The sequence below is a fragment of the Rhinatrema bivittatum genome, chromosome 1 (assembly GCF_901001135.1).
Source record: "Rhinatrema bivittatum chromosome 1, aRhiBiv1.1, whole genome shotgun sequence".
Lineage (NCBI taxonomy): Eukaryota > Metazoa > Chordata > Amphibia > Gymnophiona > Rhinatrematidae > Rhinatrema > Rhinatrema bivittatum.
In genome coordinates, this window is record NC_042615.1 from 182,710,382 (window position 1) to 182,737,684 (window position 27,303).

General features: G+C 46.0%; 1 protein-coding gene across 5 annotated transcripts in view; it reads right to left on the bottom strand.

Moving 5' to 3' along the window:
• Positions 1 to 27,303, bottom strand: part of ZCCHC4 (zinc finger CCHC-type containing 4) — a 131,358-nt gene that overhangs the window by 21,751 nt on the left and 82,304 nt on the right. For all 5 annotated transcript variants that reach the window (XM_029589973.1, XM_029589964.1, XM_029589997.1 and 2 more), the window contains 3 exons: positions 24,356 to 24,453; positions 13,260 to 13,381; positions 3,031 to 3,106 (listed from right to left, as the gene is read on the bottom strand). In XM_029589973.1, coding sequence (XP_029445833.1) covers positions 3,031 to 3,106; positions 13,260 to 13,381; positions 24,356 to 24,453 — 296 coding nt within the window. The remainder of the gene's footprint in view (positions 1 to 3,030; positions 3,107 to 13,259; positions 13,382 to 24,355; positions 24,454 to 27,303) is intronic.

Consider the following 27,303-nt stretch of genomic DNA (forward strand, 5'->3'; position numbering starts at 1 on the left):
TCATGTCTGGAGGAAACCAGTCACCACTCATCACCTAGCAAATATCATCCCTATGGTTAAGCAGGGTGGTGGCAGCATCATACTGTGGGGATGATTTTCAGTCGCAGGAACTGGAAGACTAGTCAGGATCGAGGGAAAGATGAACAGGCAAGAGACGTCCTTGATGAAAACCTGCTCCAGATTGCTCTGGACTTCAGACCAGGGTGTCGATTCATTTTCCAACAGGACAATGACCCTAAGCAAACAGCCAAGATAATGCAAGAGAGGCTTCGGTACAAGTCTGTGAATGTCTTTGAATGGCCCAGCCAGAGCCCGGACTTGAATCCGATTGAACATCTCTGGAGAGACCTGAAAATAGCTGTACATCGACACTACCCATCCAACCTGACGGAGCTTGAGAGGATCTGCAGAGAAGAATGGGAGAAAATCCCCAAATCCAAGTGTGCAAAGATTGCAGCATCACACCCAAGAAGACTTGAGGCTGTAATCGCTGCAAAAGGTGTCTCATCAAAGTACTGAGTAAAGGGTCTGAATACTTATGTAAATGTGATATTTCAATTTTGGGGCTTTTTAAATTTGCACAAATTTCTACAAATCTGATTTCACTTTGTCATTATGGGGTATTGTGTGTAGATTGAGGAGGGAAAAATGCATGTTATTTATTTTAGAATAAGGCTGTAACATTACAAAATGTGAAAATGTTAAAGGGTCTGAATAATTTCTGAATGCACTGTAGCTTCTCTCTGCAAACAATGAGCTAAGCAGCCCAGATGTATGTATCAGGGACAGTCCTGGATTGAAAAATAGCCCAAATCTGCCTGGAGATGGGAACAGGCTATCCAAAAGGGAGAGTTTATCAGACAGGTTGGCTCAGGAATTTCCACATGGCAGGAGCAATGAAACACACCCCACCCCCACCCCCCGAATGGTAAAGGGTGGCCAGCAGTCTGAAAGGAAGGAGAAACCTTTTTTTTAGGCTCCTATTATGCATGAGCCCTTAAGTATGCTTGTCCTGCCTGTTAAAAGCAGCAGAGGAGAGGGCTCAAAAAAGATGGCCAGGAGAAAAATAACCATTAAAACCTGAAGACAATACCTGTGCTATCACCCTCACCCCTCCCTGCAATTAAGCAGATGAGTTCCAGGGTCCTGGCTGCTTATATCGAAACTGTCTTTTCTTCTCCAGGACTCAGACAAGCCTCCTTAACCCAGCAAGCAACAAGGGCCAAGAACACATGCTCCTTCTTGCAGAGACTGTCTCCTAGACCTCCTGCCACAGAGACTGCTCCAGAATGAAAATGAAGATAATCTCCTAAAATTATGGGGATAGTTAGCTAGTTGCATTTATTAACATACCCTAAGCAAGTCAAGGTACCTGATATGTAGTCCTGAGTTCAGTAATGATCAAAAGTTAATCATAAACCTGTGCTGTATCAAGATCCGTAGAGGCATGAGTTATCAGTCTGATTTTAACTGGTAAGCCTGAAATGTCTAATCAATAAAAGTCTGATTCTAAGGAGAACAGTTTCTGTTTCTAAACTGCTCGATTGCACACATAGGAGGTGATAAGAGATAATTGTCTGTAGCACCACCCGTCCCTACAGGTGAAGGAAAAGGGAAGTGGGTAGTATCAGAGAGGTTACAGAACACCCTTATATTGCTTTCACCGCCAGCTCAAATACTTAAAGTTGGAAATGCAAATAGCAGCACATCAAAGCGGTATAGATGGGGCATGCCGATGCAAGATCATCACTAATTGGCTGCATTATGTATTGCTGGCATTAGTGCTGATTATGCAAGTGGAGCCACTTGAGCCAAATGCAAGAGGCTGCAGCACAGCCATAAGGAGTTTTCGGCCACTGTAGCATGCAGTGCCGGTTATAGGGAGAAGGTGATACAGAATCATAGGTTCTGCGGGGCTACCAGAAAAAGCCAGATAAAGATGATGGTTCCTAGAGCTCACAATCATGCCTTCATCTCTTCGGAGCTGTGAAAGAAGGGCATGGCCATCATCCCCTAAAGTTGCAGACTTTGGAGGCAGAACGTGCAGAAAACCTCATTATTGTAACCCAGATGCCAAGTGTGAATGTCTCTTCTTAGATTGGAGTTGTTTTGCTCATACCATAAATCTGGCACGTTGCAAGAGAGGGAAGTAAAAATGGGGGTAGGGGAAGTTGAGAGGGAGCAAGAGTGCATGGGAAGGTGTGAGAGAGAGTGTACCACTCATACATACAAATATTCCATCCACCCTCTCTGCCCATTAATTTCCTAGGTGGGCAGATGTTGGTGAAAGGAGGTAGGGAGGGGCTAAGGTTACTGGGGCTGTAGCAAGCTTGCCAAATTTGGAGAAATCTAGAAATATAACTTACGCTATCTGCCACATCCCTATAACCCTGGGAACTCTGCCCCCACTTCCTCAGCATTTCAAATTACTGAAAGGGCCAGATATGATTCCTCCCTCCCCTGTATGCATGAGATATGTTTGCATACAATGAAGCAGGTCATACAAATATATCTCATGTATATTCATTAAGGATATCCTGAAAATCAGACCTGTTTGCGCACTCAAGAACTAGAGTTGCCTATCCCTGGTTTTCCATTTCTATTTGGCTGTATGTTATAGGTTTTCCCACATTTCCAACATGCCCTGTGGCCAGAATCATAGTGATCATGGCAAATGAATGCATTTAGGACTGTCAGAGAAAAGGGGAAGACTCCACTTAAAATCTTAGTGTAGTCAAAAATCCTTTCTCCTTCGGCATCAGCATTACTTGCAAAAGAATGATCCCTGAATCTCTGAACACATTCAAACATCAGAAGTGTGGTGATGCAGGCCTCCAGAGCATGCTGGGAAGCAATTATGTTTGCTGGGAAATGTCTGGAGAGCATGTGACCCTTCATAATACAACAGCAAAATGGATGAACAATGAGTATTATTTTCATTGAAATACAAAGCAAATAATCCTGAGAGAGGTCATTGTATTCTAGTTAAAATTATTATCATTCAGTAGAAAAATATATCAAGCCCCTTACTTTAGATGTGCAGGAATTACAGATCTCACAGTGTCTATTTTCTGAAGACACATATCGCTGACAAATTGGACAAAACCTGTAAAAACATAATGTACATTGGTTCACTAGGAGAGTTAACATTTCTCGCTAAAAAAAAATATCTATGCCCAACCACCTTTGAGAAAGCAAATTTTCTTACCATACATAGCAGAATGAATTAGCCACAACATGTGGGTGACATCATCCAATGGCACTGAACGGACCTCTCTCCCACTGTTATTAGAGCTTTTTCTCTACTGAGCATGTGCGGAAATCTCTGCATGAGCCCTTCAGTTGATTTTAATGCTAAATCTAGCTACGTAGTCAACTCTCCAGGGAGACAGGCAGGTATTTAGTACGGCTAATTTATCCTGCTATCCATGGAAAACATAGTTTACGGTAAGCAAACTTGCTTCTTCCATTGATAAGCAGGGCTGAATCATCCATAACATGTGGGGAGTCCCAAGCTGATGGCTGTAGTGGAACATTCAGTGAATAAGCAACTCAGACTCCACAGTGGAGAATAGACTATTGAATGAACAAACTATGCACAACTGCTTGTCTGAATTTACTGTCACTCTTTTGAGAGACTGTTTGCACAGTAACAAGACATAAAGGTGTGTACTGATGATCATGTTGCAGCTTTGCAGATGTCTTTGAGAAGCACAGCTCACAGATGACTGAGTCAGCCATGGTTCTAACTTGATAAGCCTTGATAGTGTCTGTAATTTGAAGGCCTGCTAGCCAACTAGCCTATAACAGTGAGTGATGCGGTCTGCTAGCTAGTTGGTCAATGTACAATTGGCCACTGTTATACCCAATCTATTGGGATAGTAAGAGATAAATAGTTGAGAAGTCTGGCGATGAGGCTGAATTCTTCTCTTGTAGAAAGCCAAGGCTTGTTTACAGTCCAAGGTATGAAGGACTCTCTCACCTTTAAGTGCGTGAGGTTTCGGACTAATGTGGGTAGCACAATGGCTTGATTAATATGAAACGCTGATACAATCTTATATAGAAACATAGAAATGACGGCAGATGACGACCAAATGGCCCATCCAGTCTGCCCAGCTAGCTTTCACACTTTTTTTTTCTCTTTCATACATATCTGTTACTCTTGGCATTTAGTAACCTTGGAGCTTCAAATCGTGACCCCTGGTTCTGCTGATTTTTTTCCCAATGCAAAAGGTTTGTCGTCTTTGGATCATTAAAACCTTTCAAGTATCTTTGGCAGAAACTTTGGGTGGGTGTGGAGGACGACCCTATTGTGAAAAAATTGCATATAAGGTGGATAATGAACCAATGCCTGAGATTCCCTCACTCTTCTGGCTGAGGTTACTGTTACCAGGAATATTACTTTTCATGTTAGATATCTGAATGAGTCTGTATCAAAGGGCAGCTTCATCAGTTGTGCCAGGATCATATTTAAAATCCCTCAAACAGGAGGTTTTACTACTGGTGGTTTAGTATGCCACGAGCATTTCATAAATTTTGACATTAATGAATGAATGGAGAAAGACTTTCAAAAAGTACAAAGACCAGGGGACACACAATGAAGTTACTAGTAATACATTCAAAATTAATAAGAGAAAATATTTTTTTACTCAATGCATAATTAAGCTCTGGAATTCATTGCCAGAGAATGTGGTAATAGCTATTATTGTTGCTGTATTTAAAAAAGGTTTGGACAAGTTCCTGGAAAAAAGGTCCATTAACCATTATTAAGGTAGAGTTGCAGAAATCCATTGCTTATTCTTGGGATTAGCAGCTAGGAATCTATCTACTCCTTGGGATCCTGCCAGGTACTTGTGACCTGGCTTGGCCACTGTTGGAAATAAGATACTGGACTTGATGGACCTTTGGTCTGACCCAGAACGGCAAGTCTTATGTTTTTATGGCTTACACTCAGCTGAGCTGAACTGCTATTGTTGAGGTGGCAAGGCCAGATTCAGAAAGTAATAACAGATAATTCAGTAATTCTTTTGGTTTGCATGCGAATGAATCCAAATTATTGTGTTCACATCATGTGGAAAATATTTCCACTTGAAACCGTAAGCTCTTCTAGTTGAAGATTTTCTGGTGGACACAAACACATCCGTCCGCAATTGTAATAATTTGCTTGATCATGGTGTGGATCCAGGCAGCAGTAGCAGAGTTCTTGTCCATCTGTAATGGATATTTTCCTGCCACAAAAATAGTCTTTAAACCCACTTACTATGGCTTTCTTCTTGGAAGACATTCTGATGAAAAAACTTTTTTTTTTTTTTAAAGGTAGCACTGAAAAGCAGGGACAGTCTGGCCCCATAGAGAGCACAATGAGGACAGTTGGGTTCAGAACTGGAATAGGTTGCGAAGGACAGACTGGCAAAGGTGCTGTCCTGGCGATTATCCCCGTCGAGACAGTAGTGAGCCACAAAGGTGTGGAGTGAACTCCAGGTCACGGCTCTACAGATTTTGGGGATAGGGACCGCACGTAGATGAGCCACTGAAGCCGCAATAGCCCACACAAAGTGAGCCTTCACCCTGCTGGCCAGCCGGAGACCTGCCTGCTCGAAGCAGAAGGCAATGCAATCCGCTAGCCAGTTGGAAGGGTCCGCTTTCCCACTGCTGCTCCCAGCCTGTTGGTATCAAAGGACACAAAAAGCTGGGTGGACTGTCTGTGCCTCACTATACAAACCAAGTAGAAAGCGAGCGCCCATTTGCAGTCCAGAGTGTGAAGAGCACATTCCCCTGGGTGAGAATGAGGCCGCAGGAAGAACGTGGGAAGGATAACTGACTGGTTGATGTGGAACGCAGTCACCACCTTCGGCAGGAATTTTGGATGTGTGCACAGCACTACACAATCATGGAAGAAATTTGTGTAGGGAGCATACGTAACCAAGACGTGGATCTCACTGACCCTGCGAGTGAAAGTGACCGCCACCAGGAACATAACCTTCCAGGTAAGGAACTTCAGGTCACAGGATTTGAGAGGCTCGAATGAATGTTGCATGAACCTCGCTAGGACAATGTTGAGATCCCATGAGGTTGCCGGCGGGCGAAGTGGGAGCTTTAGTTGGACTAGGCCCTGCATGAAACGCCCGACCAGCAGCTGGACTGAGATGGGCTCCCCAGCAACACCCTGGTGGTAGGCGCTGAGGTGTACTCGGACTGAGCTGGACTGGAGGCCAGACTCAGACAGGTGCCACAGATAATTCAGCAGATGGGGGAGCAGGCAGGAGAAAGAGTCCAGTCTGTGGCCCCCACACCAGGTGGAGAAACGTTTCCACTTTGAGCTATAACATCTGCGAGTGGAAGGTTTCCGGGATTCAGTCATGACCCTGGACACCCCATCTGAGAGCTGCAAGGCCTGGAGGATCATGTGCTCAACATCCAAGCCGTGAAGGCCAGGGCCGGAGGTTCGGGCGGTGCAGGGTGCCCTGGTTCTGAGATAGGAGGTCAGGAGCCATCCCCAGTGGAACCAGTGCGTGCACGGACAGGTCCTGGAGCAGAGGGAACACCACCTGCCTTGGCCAGGAGGGTGCCACCAGGATCGTGGTCCGTGTCCCCCCCCCCCCCGGTCCTCTCGCAGCTTCATCAGAGTCCTCGAGAGAAGCGGAATTGAGGGGTACGCGTACATGAGACCTTGTCCCCAGTGGGGGGAGAACTGGGGACAAGGGAGGCTGGATGGTCCTTTCCCGGATTCAGGGAGCAGAAAATGCTCACCTTTTGACTGTGGGGAGAAGCGAACAGATCCATGTCCAGCGCTCCCCAGCGACGGAATAGGTTGGCTGCTACTGCCGGGTTCAAGGACCATTCGTGTGGTTGGAAAGATCGGCTGAGGCGGTCCGCCAACGTGTTTTGGTGGGCCAGTAGGTATGTGGCCCGCATGTACATCCCCTTGGAGAGGGCCCAGTCCCAGACCTGTAAAGCCTCCTCGCAGAAGGGGAAGAAGCCCGGTGCCTCCCTGCTTGTTGATGTACCACATCGCAACTTGATTGTCCTTTCTGATGAGGATGACCTTGCAGGACAGCCTGACCTGGAAGCCCCACAGGGCATACCGGATTGCCCGCAATTCCAGAAATGTTATCTGGCAGCGGGATTTGGCCACAGTCCAAAGGCCCTGAGTATACAGGCGGTCCGTGTGGGCCCCCCACCACTGAGGTAAGGCATTGGTGGTGAGGGTCACCTGGGGCGGAGCAGGCTGGAATGGGAGTCCTATTTCCAAATTGGATAGGGCTTCCCACCAGGCTAGGGAAAGACGGAGAGGGTTGGCAACCATCACTGGCGATTCCAGATTCTGGGATGCCTGCTGCCATTGACACCGCAAGGCCCACTGCGGTTCCGTCATGCGGAGGCAAGCCAAGGGGATCACGTGGACCGAGGCTGCCATATGGCCCAGCAGGCGGAGCAGCATGCGGGCTGGTACCATCGTTTTATTGCAAATGAGGGTAGCCAGCGAAGAGAGGGTAACCGCTCGATCCCTGGGCAGAAAAGCTTTCGCTTTTGCCGTATCCAACCTGGCACTAATAAAGTCCAGCCATGGAGATGGATTGAAATGTGACTTTGAGAAGCTGATAACAAATCCCAAAGTCTGTAAGGTGTTGACCATCAAGGCTAGAAAGTTCAAAGCTCCGAAGTTTGAATCGCTCTGAATCAGCCAGTTGTCTAAGTATGGAAAGACATAGACTTAGCGACCCCTGAGGTAGGCAACCACCACCGCCAAGCATTTCATGAAGACGCATGGGGCTGATGTCAGCCCAAAGGGCAGCACTTTACTGAAAATGTGCCATCCCCACCTGGAAACTGAGGTACTTCCTGTGGCTGAGGACAATTGCAATATGGGTGTAAGCCTCCTTCAAGTCCAGGGAGCAGAGACAGTCTGCTTGCACCCCAAGAAAAATGAGCTCCTCTTCAGAGGAACAGAATCAGCATGCCCAGAGAGACTATCTTGAATTTTTCTCTTACAAGAAAGCAGTTTAACGCTCTGAAGTCGAGAATGGGGCGCAAGCCGCCATTCCTCTTCGAAATGAGGAAGTACTTTGAATAGAAGTCATGCCCTCACTATTCATGGGGAACTGGCTCTACCGTGCTTGCTGCTAGAAGGGCAGAAAGTTCTGATTGGAGGATGACCTGATGGGTGGAAAAATCCCACAATGGACATGTGGAAGTGGTCTCTGGGAGCCTGCTGAAGTTCAAGCAATAGCCCTGGCAGACAATGGAGAGGACCCAATGGTCCAAAGTGATCGCTTCCCAGTGGAAGGCAAAGTGAAGGAGCCTGCCACCGACTGGGGGATCGGCTGCCAGGGGAACCAGCGTTTAGCTCATGCACCCTCGCCGCCAGTCAAAAGCCAGTGGACAGGGCTTGTTGTGGGGCTGGTTGGGTCCTCGGTCCCTTCTGCTGCCGGCCACAGCCTCTGGGACTGGGCCAAGGTGGCCAAGTACGGGCAGTTGGAGGGAAGTATTTCCTTGGCCAGTAGACGGGTTTGCATGAGCCCGGCCTGGAAGACTTCCTGGCAGTGGAAGGGCCTTCAGAGGGGCTAGCGGAGAATTGCTGAAGAGTATCATGCTGATCCTTCAGTTAAAACATGACCTCTTTCCCCTTGTCCCCAAACAGGTTCTCTCCTGTGCAGGAGAAGTCCGCAAGCCTGTCCTGTACCTCCGGTCGGAAGTCGAAGGCTCTGAGCCAAGCCAGCCGTCTGGCACCGACGCCCATGGCGGCTAAGCGGGCTGCGGTTTCAAAGACGTCGTAGGTCAACCTGACCTCGTGTCTACCTGCCTCAAGGCCCAGCATGGGGATAGCCGCAAGGGACTCCTGCTGTTGCTGGGGGAGGCTCTCCGCAAACTCTTGGTCCTGCTTCCACAGGCTGTGGTCATATTGAGTCATGTACAGCTGGTAGGCCGCAATGCGGGCCACCAGCATAGCCCCTTGGAACATCTTTCTCCCAATGCCATCGAGCTCCCTGTGTTCACACCCTGAGGGGGGGGGGGGAGCAGAAATATGCGTCCAAGAGCGTCTGTCCTTTTTGAGTACGGACTCCACCACAGCGGACTGGTGGGGTACGTGCCGCCGTTCAAAGCCCACTGCTTGTTAAACCAGGTAAGTCGCATCAGCTTTCCTGTTCACCGGGGCCACCAATACCAGTTGTTCATACATCCGGAGGAGAAGCTCCTTAAAGATGTTGTGGACCGGCACTGCCACGACCTCTTTTGGAGCGTCAATGAACTGGAGGACCTCTAGCATCTTATGACAGGAGTCCTCCTCCGACAGGAGCTGGAAGGGGATGGCTTCAGCCAGGGCCCTTACAAAGCTGGCGAACGACAGGTCCTCGGGTGGGGAGCGACACCCCTCTTCCGGAGGGGAAGGCTCCGAGAGGGGGTGGTCGGAGAACTCGAACGATGTGTCTGAGGAGTCATCACCCTAGAGGTCGTAGGAGCCCTCCTCCTCACTAGGGTCTGAATGCTGAGGGAGGGGCGCTAGGCCCAGGTCCCAAAATCACAGAGGGCCGTGGGGGCACAGACGGCATCGATGGGCCTTCGAGCATCAAAGGGGGCATCTGCCTTGGTACGCCAGAGGAAACCAACGGTGGCCCGGTCCCTGCGGCCTCATCTTCCTCGGAGGTCCCAGGAATCGGGATCGCTCTGGTGGAAGGCATCAGTAGCCGAGGAGGTAGCAAGGGCCTCTCAGGCACTGTTGCATCAGTAGGGCGCCAAGAAGGACACCCAAGCGCTCTGGCAAAGGTGCGAATAATGAAGGCAGAGGCTCGGGAACCGGTATGGAGGCCGGGGGCACCGGCAGTTCAACGCTCTGAAGCACTTTGAGAACCGCCAATTGCACCCTGTGGTCCAGCTCCTCCTGGAAGTCCTGTGTAGTAAGGACTGAAGGAGGGGGACAAGGCGTCGCCGGCACACTCTCAGAGGGAACCTGAGGGGGCACGGTGCCCAACACCATTGCCGGTGGGGAACGCCTCGGGCTTCCGGGGGGCACCGGAGGATGGGGCTTCTGGTGGCTGGTGCCTCTTCGATGGTGTCTCAGCAGCCATCGATGCCACTCCAGGACCGGAACTGTGTCGGGATGGTTACTGATGTTGATGCTTCCTGGATTTTTGGTGCTCGGGCCGGTCTTTCCCTAGCGCCAAGGACGATGATGACCCCGAGGTTGGGGGGCAGGGAGAGACCACCGAGGATCGATCTCCCTCTCCATGATCCTTACGTGTCCTGGAGAGCGGAACTGCCAGGGGAAGGGATGGAGATGATTTCCCACGGTCCTTCGGCGTGGAGGATACCGATGCCGAAGCAGAGGGTTTTGGGGAGCCAAAAAGCTTCTCCATTTTATCCAGACGAGCATGATGCCCTTTGGGGGTCATTTGATCGCACAAACGACACCCTTGAACGTTGTGTGAGGCCCGCAGGCAGAGGATACAGAACTCGTGCGGATCCATGATGGCCATGGTCCGCGGGCACTGGGGGCACCGTCAAAAACCCAGCGGCACCATCAAATAGCGAGAAAAAGATCCTGGATATTAAGGTTTGGGATTGGGTGGTAAAGGAGTAAGTAAGGTTGAGTTTGAGATAGAGGTAGTGTAAGGAGATTTGGGAGGAGCTGGACTGAGAAGATCTGGAATACAGAAGTGGAGTGGGAGACATTCATTTATTTATTTTTCAGACATTTCAAAGCAGATTACATTCATGCTCTGTAGGTATTTCCCGTTCTCCAAAGGGCTCACGATCTAAATTTGTATTTGTTCTGACCACAGCAAAGTCCTGGCAAAGGATTCTACATATATTGAGCCCAACAAGCTTGGAGTTGGACAGTTGTCTGGCTGGCTTATTAAAAGCTTTTGAAGTGGGGGGTTTGGAAACATTTGTTATAGGAGTTAACAGTTCCTCAATGGAGAGCATTTTTCCTCTCAAGAAATCTTTAGTTCATCCTCTTTTTAAAAATAACCTCAGTTAAATCCCCAGCTGAAAGAAAATTATTGCCCTGTGTGAAACTTTTCATTTTTGAGTAAGATAACTGAGAAAGTGGTTTCAATTCAACTTGTGAATTTTTTGGAAAAAACTGGTATCACTCAGGCTTCTGTGAATACTATGTTACAGGAACAGTGCTGGTCTTGTCTGAAGCTGCATCAAGATAGAAGAAGTAGTGCCACTGCGGTTTTTTTCTTTTCTTAAATTTGTCTGCTACTTTCGACATGGTTGATCGATTACAGGTGACAAGCACAGAAGGGGTAATACTGTAACCGTAAAGAGACTGCAGGCCAGTTTTGTTCTTCGCCCTGGACTCTATCCTGTGGTGTGCTCTAAGAGTCTGTTTTGTCACTTTTCTTTTTGACTGTTTTCAAGATACTGTACATAACTGTATAAGCTTTTGATTAAATTGGTGTACAATACCATTTATTTAGCAGTGACATCCAGATTATCTTTCTAGTATGCAATAAGGGAATTGAGAAACAAGTTTATATTAATGTGTGTCATGCAGAAGTGGCAAAATGGTGTCAGCAGGTTGTATTATTATAGTATGGTTGTATTGAGAGGTCCATATTTTGCTGCTGGCCAGCTAGTAAAGTTAGCTGAAATTTATCTGAAAAAACCTTGCAGGGATATTCAGTGGCACAGACGCGGTGCTGAATATACCCAGCTATGTTAAAGTTAGCTGGATAGCACTGAAAATTGGCATTTATCCAGCTAACTTAGCTGGAGAGCCAGCTCTGCCTTGGAACGACCCACCCCCATCCCTGGATAAACAGTTACCTGGCTATCTTGGGATGGTCAAGGTGGCAAGATTTTCAAACCCTGCCATTTGTCCAGCTAAATCACAACTTAGCTGGACAAATGATAAGGATTATGGACCTCAGGATTACCTAAGAGATGGTTGGAATGTTTTGATTTTGTTGAGGATACATCAGCCCAACTGGTGATAGGACAAAAAGTAAGGGAGTCAGTGGGATTGTTGCTGTGGGAGCTACGTTGGTTGCCAGGTGCATAATGCATTACGTTTAGGATTCTTACATTGGTATTCAAATGTTTAAATACCATATTTTTCGCTCCATAAGACACACCTGACCATAAGATGCACCTAGGATTCAGAGGGGGAAAATTAAAAAAAAAAAATTGTGCTAAACCGGCTCTGTCCCCAGGCGTTTGTGCGTCTTATGGAGCAAATTAGGGGAGTGCATAACTTTTTTTTCTCCCCATTTTGTTTTCGGGTCTGGAGAGGGCCATTTCGGTCCACTCCCCAGATCAGAAAACTTTTATCTTTCTCTGGGAACTCCCCCCCCCCAACAAAAAAACCCAAAAACATCCCAACCCTTTAAATTAATTAACAACCCCCACCCTCCTAACCCCCCCCCACCAAGACCTGCCAAAAGTCCCTGGTGGTCCAGCGGGGGTCCAGGAGCAATCTCCTGGACTTGGGCCGTCGGCTGCCAGTAATCAAAATGGCGCCGACGGCCCTTTGCCCTTACTATGTCACAGGGGCTACCGCTGCCATTGGTCGACCCCAGTGACATAGTAAGGGCAAAGGGTTGTCGGCGCCATTTTGATTACTGGCAGACGACGGCCCAAGTCCAGGAGATCGCTCCCGGACCGCTCCTGGACCCCCGCTGGACCACCAGGAACTTTTGGCAGGTCTTGGGGGGGTCAGAAGGGTGGGGGGTTGTAGTAAACTAAGTTGGCAGGTCTTGGGGGAGTCAGGAGGATGGGGGGGGGGGTTTGTTAGATTTTTAGGCTTTTTTTTATATTCGCTCCATAAGATGCACAGACATTTTCCCCCCACTTTTGGGGGGAAAAAAGTGCGTCTTATGGAGCGAAAAATACGGTAAAATGATAGGTTGCTGAACTACATGCCTCATAAAAGGATTTGCTATGTGCTCCAGGTATATAGAAAGTGCATCGTGAAGAATGTTTTCTGTGGTTGTGCTGAAAACGTGGAATAGTCTCCCCATGGAGCTTAAGGCTAATAAAGGATTATATGTTACGAAAAACCTGAAATCATGGATGTTTTGTACTGATTTAGTTGACAGTGGTTAAAGTGAGAATCGTTATGTAAACTGATTTTATGGATTGGGAGTGGAGGTTTGGACTTACGGTTATGGTGGACTGAAACCGATTGTAATAACTGAGACGATCTGAATTGTTTTTATGTTATATTGTATCTACCTGTGTCGTAAATCGCTTTGGGTTGGTTTCGATGACATTCGATCCATAAATGGAATAAATAAGTATAGAAATACCTGTAACCCTCTTCGGCTGGAAGGACAATATCTCTGGGAGGAATGTTGGTGAAAATACGAACTGGAGATTGCTTCCGGCCGGACTTGCCATGCTTATACAGTGTGTGGTTATCATAGTCAACCTTGAAAAAAAAAAGCAACACGGTATATTAAATCAACAGCAAGTGCCACATGAAATCAACAGCGAGTACCTCAGAGGGACAGATGCACTCCTCACAAATCGGTATGAAAGTAATTAACTTCTCATAAGACTTATAATTCTACCACCACAATCAAATCAAATCAAATCAGGGGCAGCATTCCAAAACAGAATTCCTGCACAAATTCATTCAGCACTGAAAAAGTACATAATGATTTTCCCTAGAAGTAGCTTGTAAAGGATGGAATTAGGAATACAAAAAGAAAAAGAAAATTTACAATTGAAGGTGATGAGCACACAAAGTGACACAGTGAGTTAAAATAAAGTATTCCATATATTCAATTAATCATTTTAAATAATCGTTCTTACAGTTCCTAATCACGTAAAAAAAAAAAAACCCCACTAACATTTTTCAGATTTCCAGTAGTCTAGGCTGGTTCATTAGCTGAGCAGTAATGCTGCTCACTGCCATGCAGGAGAGCTAGGTTAAGTTAGCACACCAAGGGCCAGATATTCATACCTACGTGTGGGCGTAGATTTGTGCGCGCTACCCGGCGCGCACAAATCTACGCCCGATTTTATAACATGTGCGCGCAGCCGCACGCATGTTATAAAATCCTGGGTCGGCGCGCGCAAGGGGGTGCACAATTGTGCAACTTGTGCACGCCGAGCCACGCAGCCTTCTTCCGTTCCCTCCGAGGCCGCTGCGAAATCGGAGTGGCCTCGGAGGGAACTTTCCTTCCACCACCACCCCCACCTTCCCCTACCTAACCCGCCCCCCAGCCCTAACTAAACCCCCCCCCCCTTACCTTTAACTTATAAGTTGTGCCTGCCTCTGGGCAGGCGTAGGTTGTACGCGCCAGCCAACGACCGGCCCGCGATCCCGGGCACAGCAGCAAATGGCCGCTGTGCCTGGAGGCTCCGGCCCCGCCCCGCCCCACCCACACCCCATCCCCTTTTTCAAGCCCCGGGGCGCTCGTCGTCGAGCCTATGCAAAATAGGCTCGGCGCGCGCAGGAGGGTTTTAAAAGGGTTACGCGCGTAACCCTTTTAAAATCCGCCCCCAAGTTTTGGGCTGACTGGGGATGCTGCGGAGGCAGCACTCACAGGCCCTAAGAGGGTGGAGCATCAGCCATTTCTTAACAGCAGCATCCAGTGGCCAGACTTAAGAGTCCCAGTTAACTGATTTAGAGCCTTTGGGCAAGGACTATCGCTGCAATGACTGGGCTATGCTGAGAGGGAGATAAAACATAGGGAAACATAGGGAAACATAGGGAAAAAAAACAAATTAAAGCTCTTGGAGCCACAGCCCAGTACAGACTGGTTCTGATTGGGATGGAAGCTGAAAGGAGCAGGAGGAAATTGCTGGGATAAAAAAGATGGCAGTAGTGTACGCAAACTATAATAAAGGTCAGTCTTGTAGGCTAATAACAGACAGCTAGAACTGAGTGCTTTACAGCATTGTCCTTTCACATTGATAAATTTTATCCCTACTTCAAGTGGCAGTACTAGCAAAGATGTGTTTTTATCTGACAATTGAACAAAACCAATGCCATCCTCTTTTACATTCTAGTTTTAATTTCCATTCCTGAAAATATATTAGTTTAAAGTGATTAACCACTCCCACTATTATGAAGGGTCGAAAACTGGGATGGTTTTTATCAAAGCGCTAGACAGGCATCGCACTGAGGCATGTCAAGAACACACATAGAACAAAAGCTGAAGGCAGAATACATGGAAGGAATTTTTATAAACACATAACATGGCCATTATTGAATCTACACCCTTTTTTGTTTTGAAAAAAGAAGGAAAAAACTAAGAAATAAAACATATAAAGTAAAAAATGATAGATGACCTAGGAAGACGATCTAGGGATGTGCATTCGTTTTGTTACTTTACTTGCATACAATTTTTATGGAAGTGAAATTATATTTACAAGCATAAAACCAATTTTATGTGCATATGTAACAGCGTATAAGGATAAGTAACAAAACATTTAAAATTCAATGGAAAAACAGGAAAAACAAAATCTCCCTGCACACCCCTACAGAGAAGTTAACAGAACCAGAAAAATGGGGATTTTGAGCCAGAGGGATCCTGAGAGAGAGAGAGAAAGACAATCTGACACTCTATATATCTCCCATTGTAAGAGGGGCACTTTCAACTCAGGGTGGGTTTTGGGGGGGGGGGGTGTTACGTTGTTCTCCCTAGGGCCCAAGGGTCTGTAGACCCTTGTAACACTGCCTCCCACTCCCCCAAAACCCGCCTGGAGTTGAAAATGCTCCTCTTACAGTGGAGAACATATAGAGTGTCAGATTGTCTTTCAAACAGAGCCTCCCCCTCTCTCAATGGTCACTTGCGAGTACACGCATAAAGGCTCCACACATATGCATGGTAGGGATATTTTAAATGATACGCGTGTACTTGCACACGATATAAAATTCAGCGCATTTGTGCTCACGGGCCCAATACCTGTGTTTATGGGCACATGCGCACTCTAACTTTCAAACCTACCTGCAGGAGAGCATTTATGTGCATAAGTGGATATGCAGAGATTAATATTAATATTTTATAAAGTGTGCGGTGAGAGCTGCACAGTTTATAAAATACTGCGTATTTCTGCTCTGACAGTAGATATGTATGTTTCAGCATACATGAATATTTCCAATGCAAGCAATTTACAGACATACGCACATAGGAGTGAATTTTCAAAGGAGTTATAAGTGTAAGTAGCTTGTGCTCGGGTGCATGCTATTTTAAAGACGTCAGTTGTATGTGTGTATTTTTTGTTTCACGCGCACATTTACCTCCGTATAAAAGGAATGATCTAAGGATGATCCTGGGTGCGGCTAAGAGGTACATGCCTACGTTGCTATTTTATAAGAGATCTACACGAATACATTTGGCAACTTATCTGTGCAATTTTAAACCTTTTAATTATCTATCGAAATTATTATCAGACTTGTCTGTTGTCTGCTGTTGGTTGCTTGGGAAGTCTTGGTGAACTGGGAGGAGTTCAGGGTGGAGAACTAGGAGGGTTTCGATGGCCTGGAGAAGGACTGGGTGAACTGGTGGAGGTATCGAGATATTGGTGAGGTCAATTACGAAGGTATGTTTTAAAATATACTGACTTCCATGAATAAATCTGAGTTTTATGTGAGCATGTACTATTCTTTTTTGTTTGCACCAGGCGCAAACAAAAGTACGCCGTGATTTTAATAGATACGCGCGTATCCTTTAAAATCCGGGGTCGGCACGCGCAAGGCTGCCCAAAATCGGCAGCCTGCGCGCACCAAGCCGCGCAGCCTGCCTCCATTCCCTCCGATGCTGCTCCGAAATCAGAGCGACCTCGGAGGGAACTTTCCTTCCACCCCCCCCCCCCCCCCCGGCACCTTCCCCTCCCTTCCCCACCCCCCAGTCCTATCTAAACCCCCCCATCTGTTTTAAAAGTTGCGCCTGCCAGATGTAGGTGTAACTCGTGTGCGCCGGCCAGCTGGCCAGCACGCGATTCCCCGGCCCGGGAGCTGCTTCGGAGGCCTCGGCCACGCCCCCGAAATGCCCGGGCTGGAACCACACCCGTGGCCCCGGAACCATGCACCGTCGCGACACGCCCCTCCTGGCACGCCCCCGACATGCCCCCCCCAGGAAAGCTCCGGGACTTACGCCGAGTCTATGTTGAATAGGCTCGGCGCGCACAGGGGGACGCAAACAGATCTATGCCTGGACTCCCCCAGAGGCGGAAAATCCGATTCTCTACCCCCTGGTCCAGGGACCACTCGGAATTGAAGGCTATTACATTCTCCATTCCAGCCAGAAGCATGGCCCTGAGCACTATCAGAGCCCAAGACCCTGTGCCTCACTGCTTGTTGACATACCACACGGCTACTTGGTTGTTGGCCTGGATTAGGGCAATTCTGTTGGATAGCCGATTTCTGAAAGCCCACAGTGCATACCTGATTGCCCGAAGCTCCAGGAAGTTGATTTGACAAGAACGTTCCTGAGCAGACCATAGTCCCTAGGTGCCAAGCCCATCTACATGAGCTCCCCACCCCAGGGAAGATGCATCCGTGGTTAGCATAATTTAAGTAGGGAGATTCCAAAAGGAAATATCCCGTTCCAGATTGGAGAGTACCCGCCACCAAGACAGAGAGTCCCAGAGAGACGGGGTGACTCAGATGCAATCCTGAAGGCTCTGAGTGGCCTGGGCTCTGTGTATGTGTAAACGTGCCAAGGGAGTGACATGAACATTTGTGGCCATGTGACCCAATAGTCTCACCATGTGCCAGGCTGAAACCTGCTGGCTCTGTTGCACCTCTGTCGCAATGGTCACCAGGGCAACAGCCTTCTTGCTTGGCAGAAAGGCCCTGGCTTGATTCGTGTCTAGCAGGGCTCCAATAAAGTCCAATGAGGTGACAGACTGACATGGGACTCTGGATAGTTGAGAACAAATGCTAGTGACTCAAACACTCGAATGGTCAAGCGCATGGACTGGGTGGCCCCTGCCCGAGACGTGCTCTTAAAGCCAATAGTCCAAACATGGGAAAACATGCACTCCCAGTATGCGGAGGTGCGCCGCCACCACGGTAGGAATTTTGTGAAGACCTGTAGGGCAGACGCTAGCCCAAATGGCAAAATCCAGTAGTGGAAGTGCTGTTTTCCCACCAGAAATCAGAGATACTTCCTGTGACTGGGCAAGATCTTGATATAGGTGTATGCGTCCTTTAGGTCGAGGAAGCATAGCCAGTCCCATTTTTGCAAAAGGGGGGATCAAGGTGTCCAGGGAAAACATCTTGAACTTTTCTTTTTTTTAGAAACTTGTTCAAGACCCTCAGATCTAGGATGGAACAGAGTCCTCCTGTTTTCTTTGGAATCAGAAAGTACCTGGAGTAGAATCCCTACCCTCTTTGCCCTGGTGGTATGGGCTCGACCACTCTGGCCATTAAGAGGGAGGAGAGCTCCGCCTGTAGCACCTCCTGATGCACTACCAGCCCCCAAAATGGGCATGGAGGGCAATTTGGTGGGACCCCCAATAGATTTAATTGTTAACACTGGCAGATGATGGACAAAACCCATTGGTCCGAGGTTACACTGGGCCACCAATTCGCAAAGAACCGCAACCTGTCTTCAATGGGAGGGTCCATTGTCCCGGGTATGGGCAACTGTCTTAAGCACCCTATGGCCCAGGCAAAACTCCATCCCGGGAGTTGACTGAGGAGCTGGCTTGGGTTTGAGAGCTCTCTGCTGCCCTAGAACGGCTGTGGAACTCTGATGGTGTGGACGGCATCAAGGAAGTGGAGGATAGTACTTCCTTTAGCGAAAGAAAGAATTCCTGGGCCCCAGTCTCAATAGCCTCCTGGATGAGGAGGACGGGTCTGGTGTGTTGGCAGAGAGTTGGGCCACAGCATTCTTCACCCTATCTCCGAAGAGATCCTCTACAGTGCATGGCACATCAACAAGTCATTCCTGTACTTCTGGTCTGAGATCTGAGGCCCACAGCCATGCCAGCCTATGGGCGCCGATTCCCGCTGCAAAGACTCTTGATGCCGTTTCAAAAACATCGTAGATTTCACGGACCTCATGTTTTCCACACTCCAAACTCTTGTGCTCCAGCAATATGAAGATGCTTGCTGCTGTTCAGGCAGCTGCTCAGCCACCTCCTGCACCTGCTTCCAGATGTCCCACAAGTATTGGCTCATGTGGAGTTGATAGGCATCAATGAGGGCAATAAGCATTGTGCCTTGGAATACCTTCCTCCCAAGAGTGTCCAACGCTCTGTGGTCCTTTCCCTGGGGGAGCTGAGGAGAAGGTCTGAGAACTCTTGGCCCTCTTGAAGGTGGATTCATACCCCGTCTGCCTTCTTATTCATGGGAGGCACTGTGAGAGGTTGTTCCAAAATCCTCAGCAGCAACTCCATAAAGATCTTGTGTACTGGGACCGCTAAAATCTCCTTAGGAGGCTCCATGAACTGAAGAACCTCAAGCATTTTGTGCCTTGCATCTTCTTCGGTCAAAAGCTAGAATGGGATGGCCTCAGGCGGAGACCTCCTTCTGGAGGAGAAGGGTCTGATGGGAGACTATCCGATCAGATGATCAGATGGAATATTCCATCTGATCATCTCGCCAGGGGTCATATTGACCCTAATCCTCACTGTATACCAGTATCCTCACTGTATACCATTGAAACCCAAGCTGCTTGGCCAATGTCCAGAGATGTAGGCACCGATGGAACTGGACAGGTGATTACTGGCCTTGGCGTCTCCACCGGCCTCGGCAGTGCATCCTTGGGGGAAAAACCAGCAACGACCACCGTATCAGTAAGGGGAGGCCTCGGTGCACGTCCTGGAAATGGATGCCAGCTGCGTTGGTAAAGCACTGATGAGAACACTGAGCTTCTTCAGAAGCGGTATGAGAATGGGTGGCACTGGCTCTGGTGCCATTGGTGCCGTGAGACTGAAGCCTTGCACTGCTTGTTCTACCACTATCTGAATTTGATGCTCCAGCTCCTCCTCAAATGTTGCCAATGCCAACACCGACTGAGAGGAAGGAGGGATCACGACTGGTACTAGGACCAGTGGAGATCATTGCGGACCCCAAACATTGATGGAAGTGCATGGGGTCCAAGAAGCATTGGCACTGGTCCCCGTCGATGCACGGGACAGCTTCAGCGTCATCTAGGCAAAAGACGTTGTATCCCAGTGCCCAGAACCGTGCATGAAGGGGGACCGGTGCCGATGCTTGTTGGCCTTCCCACAATGCCTGGCCCAGTCTTTCCCCAGTGCTGAGGTCAAAGACAATGAACCCAATTGTCCTTGGCCCGAAGGAGATCATCAACAATCAATCTCCGGTGCCCCATCCACTGGCGACCTCGACGGAACCAATGGTTCCACCAATGTCGAAGGTTTGGAGTCCAATGGTGGGACTCCGAGGTCCTCCAATGCCAATGTCTTGGACTTCTTCAATCCGTAGAAGTGGTCCATCTTTTCGAGTCGAAGCCGATGTTCCTTTGGGGTCATCTAGGTGCACAAGTGGCAACCCCAGACATCATGCAATGCCCCCAGGCAGAGGATGCAAACATCATGAGGATCAGTGATCAACATGGTCCTCAGGCACAGGGGGCATTGGTGGAAACCAGATGCAGCCATGATGAGACAAAACAAATGGGGAAAAACACACAATGACTGTGGCAGACTTTGATAGAAAACGGGCACTGAGGCATCGCCACTATGGGGGGGAACCGAACATGAAAAGAAACTTACCCCGAACGCCGAAAACCCTGACTGGGAGCACTACGGTGGGCACTGAAAGGAACCTGGGAACAGACCGAAGGAAAAAGATCGCAAAAAAACGCAAAATCAAAGTCTTCCACAAGGCAAAAAGCCAAAATTTTTAGAGTTCAATCGAACCACGAGGCTCATGGTTCCGCGGAAAAAAAACGAGACTGAAGAAGAACCCCGCAAGGACGCACGGTATAGGGCATGCTGGGCATGATTAGTGTGCCTAGTCAAAGTTTCTAAAAACTTTGACATAAGTTTTCCGTATCGGACTCCATCTGATGATGTCACCCATGTGTGAGGACTACCATCCTGCTTGTCCTCGGAGAAAAGCAGGTTATAAAATACTGTCGTAGATCTCCACAAAGCCATATGTGTGCATATAAGGGGGCCACAAGGAGCTATTTGAAAGTTATTCTCATATTTTAGATGTGTAAAAAAAACATGGAGACATAATTACCCCAATTTATACATGGAGGCAGGTATTTTATAATGTATGAGCATATACCGGTTTTGAAAATACTTGTGCATATACTTGGCATCAGCAATTAGCTGATACTTCCACCAGTTCACCCATTTCTTCTCCAGTTCGCCAAGATCCACTGGCATTTTTCCCTGAACTCCCTCCAGTTCACCCAGACCTTCCACCCAAAAACTGCAGACAACAGACAAGTCCGATAAAGATTGTGCGAGACAATTAGCAGGTGTAAAAGTGTCTGAATAAGCCTGATAATACAGAAACATGTATCTCTTACAAAACCGCAACCACCATGCATATGTCTGAACTCTGCCCCAGGACGCACCTAACCTGTCCCTTTATTTCCACAGTAAAATATATGTGCAAAATGAAAAATGTGTGTGTACTCTTGATGTTTATAAAATAGCATATATATGCAAAGCTCCTTTGAAAATTTACTCCAGTGTCAATACAAGATCAAGGACCCTAACCAAAATGTGATAAGTTCTCTACTTTGCCCAAACCAGAAATCCATCAGCATAAATTTGACAAGTATCATTATCCTAGAAAGAAGGTAGACAGCCTTCTCAAACTAAAAATAAATTCACCCAAAACCTACATTTCACACTTGAATGAACTTTAAAACATATTAAAATAAATAGAATCCACATAAAAGCATACTACTTGCATATGTATTTATTTTATTGTATTTATTTAGTTCTTTTTTATACCTACATTCATAATACAGATCATATCATATCGGTTCACATGGAACAAGGGGTTATAACATTAACATTGTTATTTGTAGTTGTTTGAGATAAAATAGTATAAGATTATATATACTTTCAGGCATACTGGTATGCCTTTCTTCCACTGTACACAGACTGCAATTGTAAAGTGGGGGAGTTCTAGTTAGAACAGTGGGCTGAGAAGAAGGGAAGCCAGGTATCAAATCCTGCCTTCTTGTGAGCTTGGGTAAGTCGCGTCATCCTCCATTGCCTCAAGTACCAATTTAGTTTGTATGCCGCCCTCTGAGGCAAGGAAATATCTAGTGTACCTGAAAGTAACCTACAGTGAGCTCAGATTTGGAAAGCAAGTAATTAAAATCTAAATCCAATTTTATAAAATGTCACACCCCTAAAAAATATCTTAAGCATGGAAAACTATACACAGCAAGCCTACACAGGCTGAGGAATCCAAGGTATGCCACAGACATAGCTATGACTTGCTATGGTTATCTGTTTTCAACAAGTTCCCCAGATGGAATCCCAACAAAATAACTAGCACTATATCATCTGTATTATCTGTCCTTGCTGAGACAGAAGTGCTGACAGCAGTATGGCACAAGAGGCAAGAGGATAGGTCTCCTACCCAATGCCAACCAGCAGAGTTGAGATGCACTGGACACCCAGTGATTGTGCACAGGTGTGGGACACCCTCCTACACCCCCTCACCCTTTGAAAAAGGGTGTTAAAAATGGCGCTACCTAGGCTGAGGCTGCTCCTCTAGTTTGAGGCCTTCAGAAAGTTCCTATTGCTTGGCATGTTTAGAGGACAGGGATGAGCTGATTTGTTAGCAGGGAGGGGGGTTTAGACTATAAGAGTCACACTTAGTGGTTATACTTAACTGAATTTTAATAATGTCTCTATATTCTATTTTTGTTACAATAAAATGAAGTCCCGACTTGAAGGGCTAAGAGCAGAAACAGTTTGGGTCAGTTATCATTTCGCATTATACAGCGCAATGTGTGCTAATATGCAAATGTCACATTAGTTATGCAAGTGGGAGGAGTTGGAGCAGAGTTAATGGGAACGAGCGGTTCCTAACATCAAATGTGATACAGTAATGCACAGCAACACAAATTTTAACGCCAGAAATAGCTACACACATGGGGGAAAGGGAGAGAGAGAGACTGTAGAAGCCAATATGTAAATTTACTATTTATACCACTGTAAGAGGAGGTACCTCTAACTCAGGGTGAGGTTTGGGGGTGGGGGTAGGTATAGGGGGGCCAGTTTTACATACACAGTCAGAGGTACAAACCACAAAGTTGATATCACTGAAGATTTTCTGTCATTTGGACTGATGAAAGGTAAAAGAGGAGTTGATTTGTACAATGTACTCTCTACCTATATTTATATTTTGATGAATGTAGGTCAATGCTTGTTATAACTTGTTTTTGCAATTTTAAAATCCCAGTCATTGATCTCATTCTTAAACAAGATTTCAAACCAAAATTTTAATTAAACCCTGTACCTGGATTGTGATCCATGCACATATATATAATCAGCCCAGATCTCTCCCTCTTTCTGTATATGTATACACACACACACATAATTGCTTGATTAAACAAAATGATTTGGCATTTTGGGATTTTAATTAAACGTAATCTTTCTGCTATGGGAGAAGGAAGATGCACTGCACAAGGTTAACTGTTTTCTTCTACACAATTCTGTGCACATTCAGCACATCTTTACAATCCTTATACTGATGGAGAGCAAGTTAAAGCAGTTAAGTTTGGGGGTTTTTTGGGGGGGTTTTAGCTATTAAGGGTTCTTAAGAAAATGAAACTGTCCATCACTGCTACTCTCAGTCAAGTGCATTTTACAAATAATAAATTAATTTCATATCTTACAGGAAAAATATTTTGTTCCGTTCCTACAGTCCATCTGAAATTTCATACACGATACTGTACATTTACTTTTGAAATCAATGCTGAAATATGACAGAATTTTATTGTAGAATCAAATAGTGTGAGGAAGTGCTCTAATGAAGAAAAAAAAGCAGTGCTATTTTCCCCCTTAACTTTTGGAAAACTAATCTTAGTAACTCTTGATATAAATCACAAGGCTGCTTAAAGTTGTGTCAAAAAAAAATCTTCTGTATTCATGTGATAAAAGTCATCATATCCAATCAAATGAGATAGAGTCATGCATCCCCCAACAAGAGCCATTTTTTGCTGCTAGGCTGTATCGGGAAGAACAAATCCATTGGATACGTTTCAGAGAGAATCAATTTAAATGGATTTCTGCTTAAATTGCAGGCTGGCAGTTTAGTTACGTGGTTAACTGACAGCTCGTTCAAAAGCCAATGACATTAGACTCTTATTATAAGAATGTGACAGACAGACAAACACTGTTTCTTATCATAAAGGACAATCTGATAAGATTATGGAATGAGAATTACTTAAATAATAAAAGATGGAAGGGTATTTTAGGAGATTTCTCCTACCTGGTAATCTAGCATGCAAAAGCTAGGAAAAAACTGCAGTATTCGAGACTCAAAGAAGTATGGAAAGATCCAGAAAATGGCCAACTCCTGGGTACTATCTATAAAAAAAAAAGTATATATATATATACATAAACACCTTTAAAGAAGAACAAAACATACAGCATGAAGGATAAAAGCAAGCAGAAGGACCTGCAATGTAATAATTACAAATTGCTTCACTTTTGTGGGTAACGGTGGTCTTGGGAAGCCATGGTATGTGATTCACAGAGAAGCCTGGCCACAAACAGCAGCTCTTGACTGCAAGCATCACCGAGCAGACCTGAAGACGACATACCTTGTCCTGACATATGAAGAGGTCCTTCCAGTAAGCAAAAGAAAATGTGGCTTTGCAGAAGAATATAGGAGATTTTCTTCTAGGCTCTCTTTGCCCTATTCAGCCACGAGAAGTATCACTTCCCAGTGGTATCTTATTTGTGTGATTCTGTGCCAGATACCAGGAGATGCGCTAAGGGGCTTCTCACACTTTGGGATGAATTTTCAAAGAGTTACACATGTAAAAATTAGCATATACATATATAAGTTGCATGTAGTCATGTGATCGTTATTTTAAAAACCTCGAAAGTACTCGTGTACTTTACGTTTCACGCACACATATACGTATGAAAAGAGGGGTGTTCCAGGGTGGGGCAAACAGTTATATGCATACGCTGCTATTTTTAAAGACACACATGTACATTTGAAAACTTGCTCATGCAATTTTACACCTGCTAATTATCTTGCGTAATGGCGCAGACATGCTTTAAAATTTGCAACTTAGGCGTGTTAACTGGATTTTACGCAAGCTCTGCTTTATGTTTGCACATAAAATATTTGCATATATACTGGTTGATTTTTAAAGCGCTAGGCGCACCAAAGCCAGGAGATAGGTGTGACTCGGCCTGGCGTGTGCTGCGCAGATTTTAAAACTCACACAGGTACGTGCATATCTCCCGCTATGCGCATAAAAACCTTTCTCAAGAAAAGGGGCAGTGCGTGGCCATGGTCTTGGTGGGGTGTGGACGGGACATGGGCAGGCTGGGACTGCACCATGAAGTCAGCATGAAACTTTACTTCTGCCATGGAAGGCGTGTAAGTCATGTAACAAAAAAAACAAGGCTAGTAAGTGGGGTTTTAAGGCTCGGGGCTCATAGGGTAAAAGGAAGACAAGTTAGCTTGGGGGTTTAGGAAGTCCTCTTCTTTATGGGGGTGAACTGGGAAAAAAAAGCCTATTGCATCACCGCGTGTATCTACTTAAACTCCCTCCACTCACATGCTCGAGATGGCATTCGCATGCACATGCGTGCATCAATATAAAATCGTGCACGCATGTACGTGCGGATAGCCAATTTTATAACATGCGCGCATATAAACATTATGTTATAAAATCGGTGTGTCCATGCACGCGCGTCTTAAATTTTAGTTCATATTTTTAAATTTGGTAGAAAAAGTACTCATTTTCATTGCACTACATGCATTCACAGTCACGCATACATACACATATTTTATAATACTTACAGGTTATAAAATACCAGTGTAGATCTCTGCGCAGCCACACAGGCATGTATATGCAGCCAGGCAGAGTTGATGAAAGTTATCCTCTTTGAGGTCGATATTAAAAAGCCAATTAGATGGACAGCTGAAAAGCTATCCATTTAAATGGCTGGCCGGGGATATTCAGTGCCATACGCGGCTAGAATTTATGCGCGCAAGTCAGAGGCATTCCGGCGCGGGCCAGAGTTAGCCGCAAAAGTTATTCGGAGATAAATGCTTAACCAATGTGGCTAACTCTGGTTGGCCCATAGGACTCCCGGAAAGTTAGCTGGTTTGACATAACTGGCTAACTTTAAGATACCTGGGGATATGCAGGGGCATAGCTGCACCCCTGAATATCCCATTAAGTTGGCCGGATAGCCATATCTGGCTAATTTAACTAGTCATTCAGTGGCTGAATATTGACCTATTGACGTCTAAGGGAAAAATGTTTAGAATATTTGATCCTAAATTTCCAGGGGCCCACGTACACAGCAAACAATTTAATTATGCTACCACACATTTTCCTTATTACCATTTACTGTGCTTAATTTATCCAAATCAATTCATCCTTATTCCTTTAGCAACAATTCAATTGCTGTATCCTTATTAATAACTCCTCCTCCCCCACAGTTCCTGCTATATTCACAAACAAAAGTGAATTTTTATTATTAATGTGCCAATTTATGGGTATTAAACATAAAAACGCTTTAAAGGGAAAGGGTTTTAATTCACTCATGAAACTGTCATTTAGTCTAGTTCCAGAAAATACGACTTGTGTCAGTACATCTTATAGTGCAGACACATTTCTACTGGAGAAGCAAACGGGGGACCTTGACTCAGTCTATGATGCAAGCTGTCTTTTGGGGAGAGGTGCGGAAAAACATGCTGGGGGATTTCTTTTTCAATCCATGAAGGGAAACAGTTGCAGGGACATTGTGGTCCACTGCAGGCAACTCAAAAAACTACACCTCAAGGAGATGTACTTAAGTTTTTGCAAACAGGTAGGGTGGGAGGAGTATTAACGAGATCAGATTGGTTTAACACGGTTTGTGCTTAACCCCATTTTATTATTAATGAGCTGCTTTGCATGTGATGCAGCTCATTAATATTTTTAGCACATTAATCAGTGTTAACATGGACTAATGCACAAGTGCATTTGTTTATATTATTTATTTATTGGATTTCTCTCCTGTCTCAAGCTTTAGCAACTAGGCAAATGATAAACTCAGCAAACATAAAATTAATAAGGTTGTGCATTCATTTGAAACAACAGACAACATCGTTGATATTGTTTCTCATTTCATTTAATTTCTAAAATGAAACGATAGGAAAAAACACAAAATATTTTGGGGTTTTTGTGTGCACTATTTGCAAAT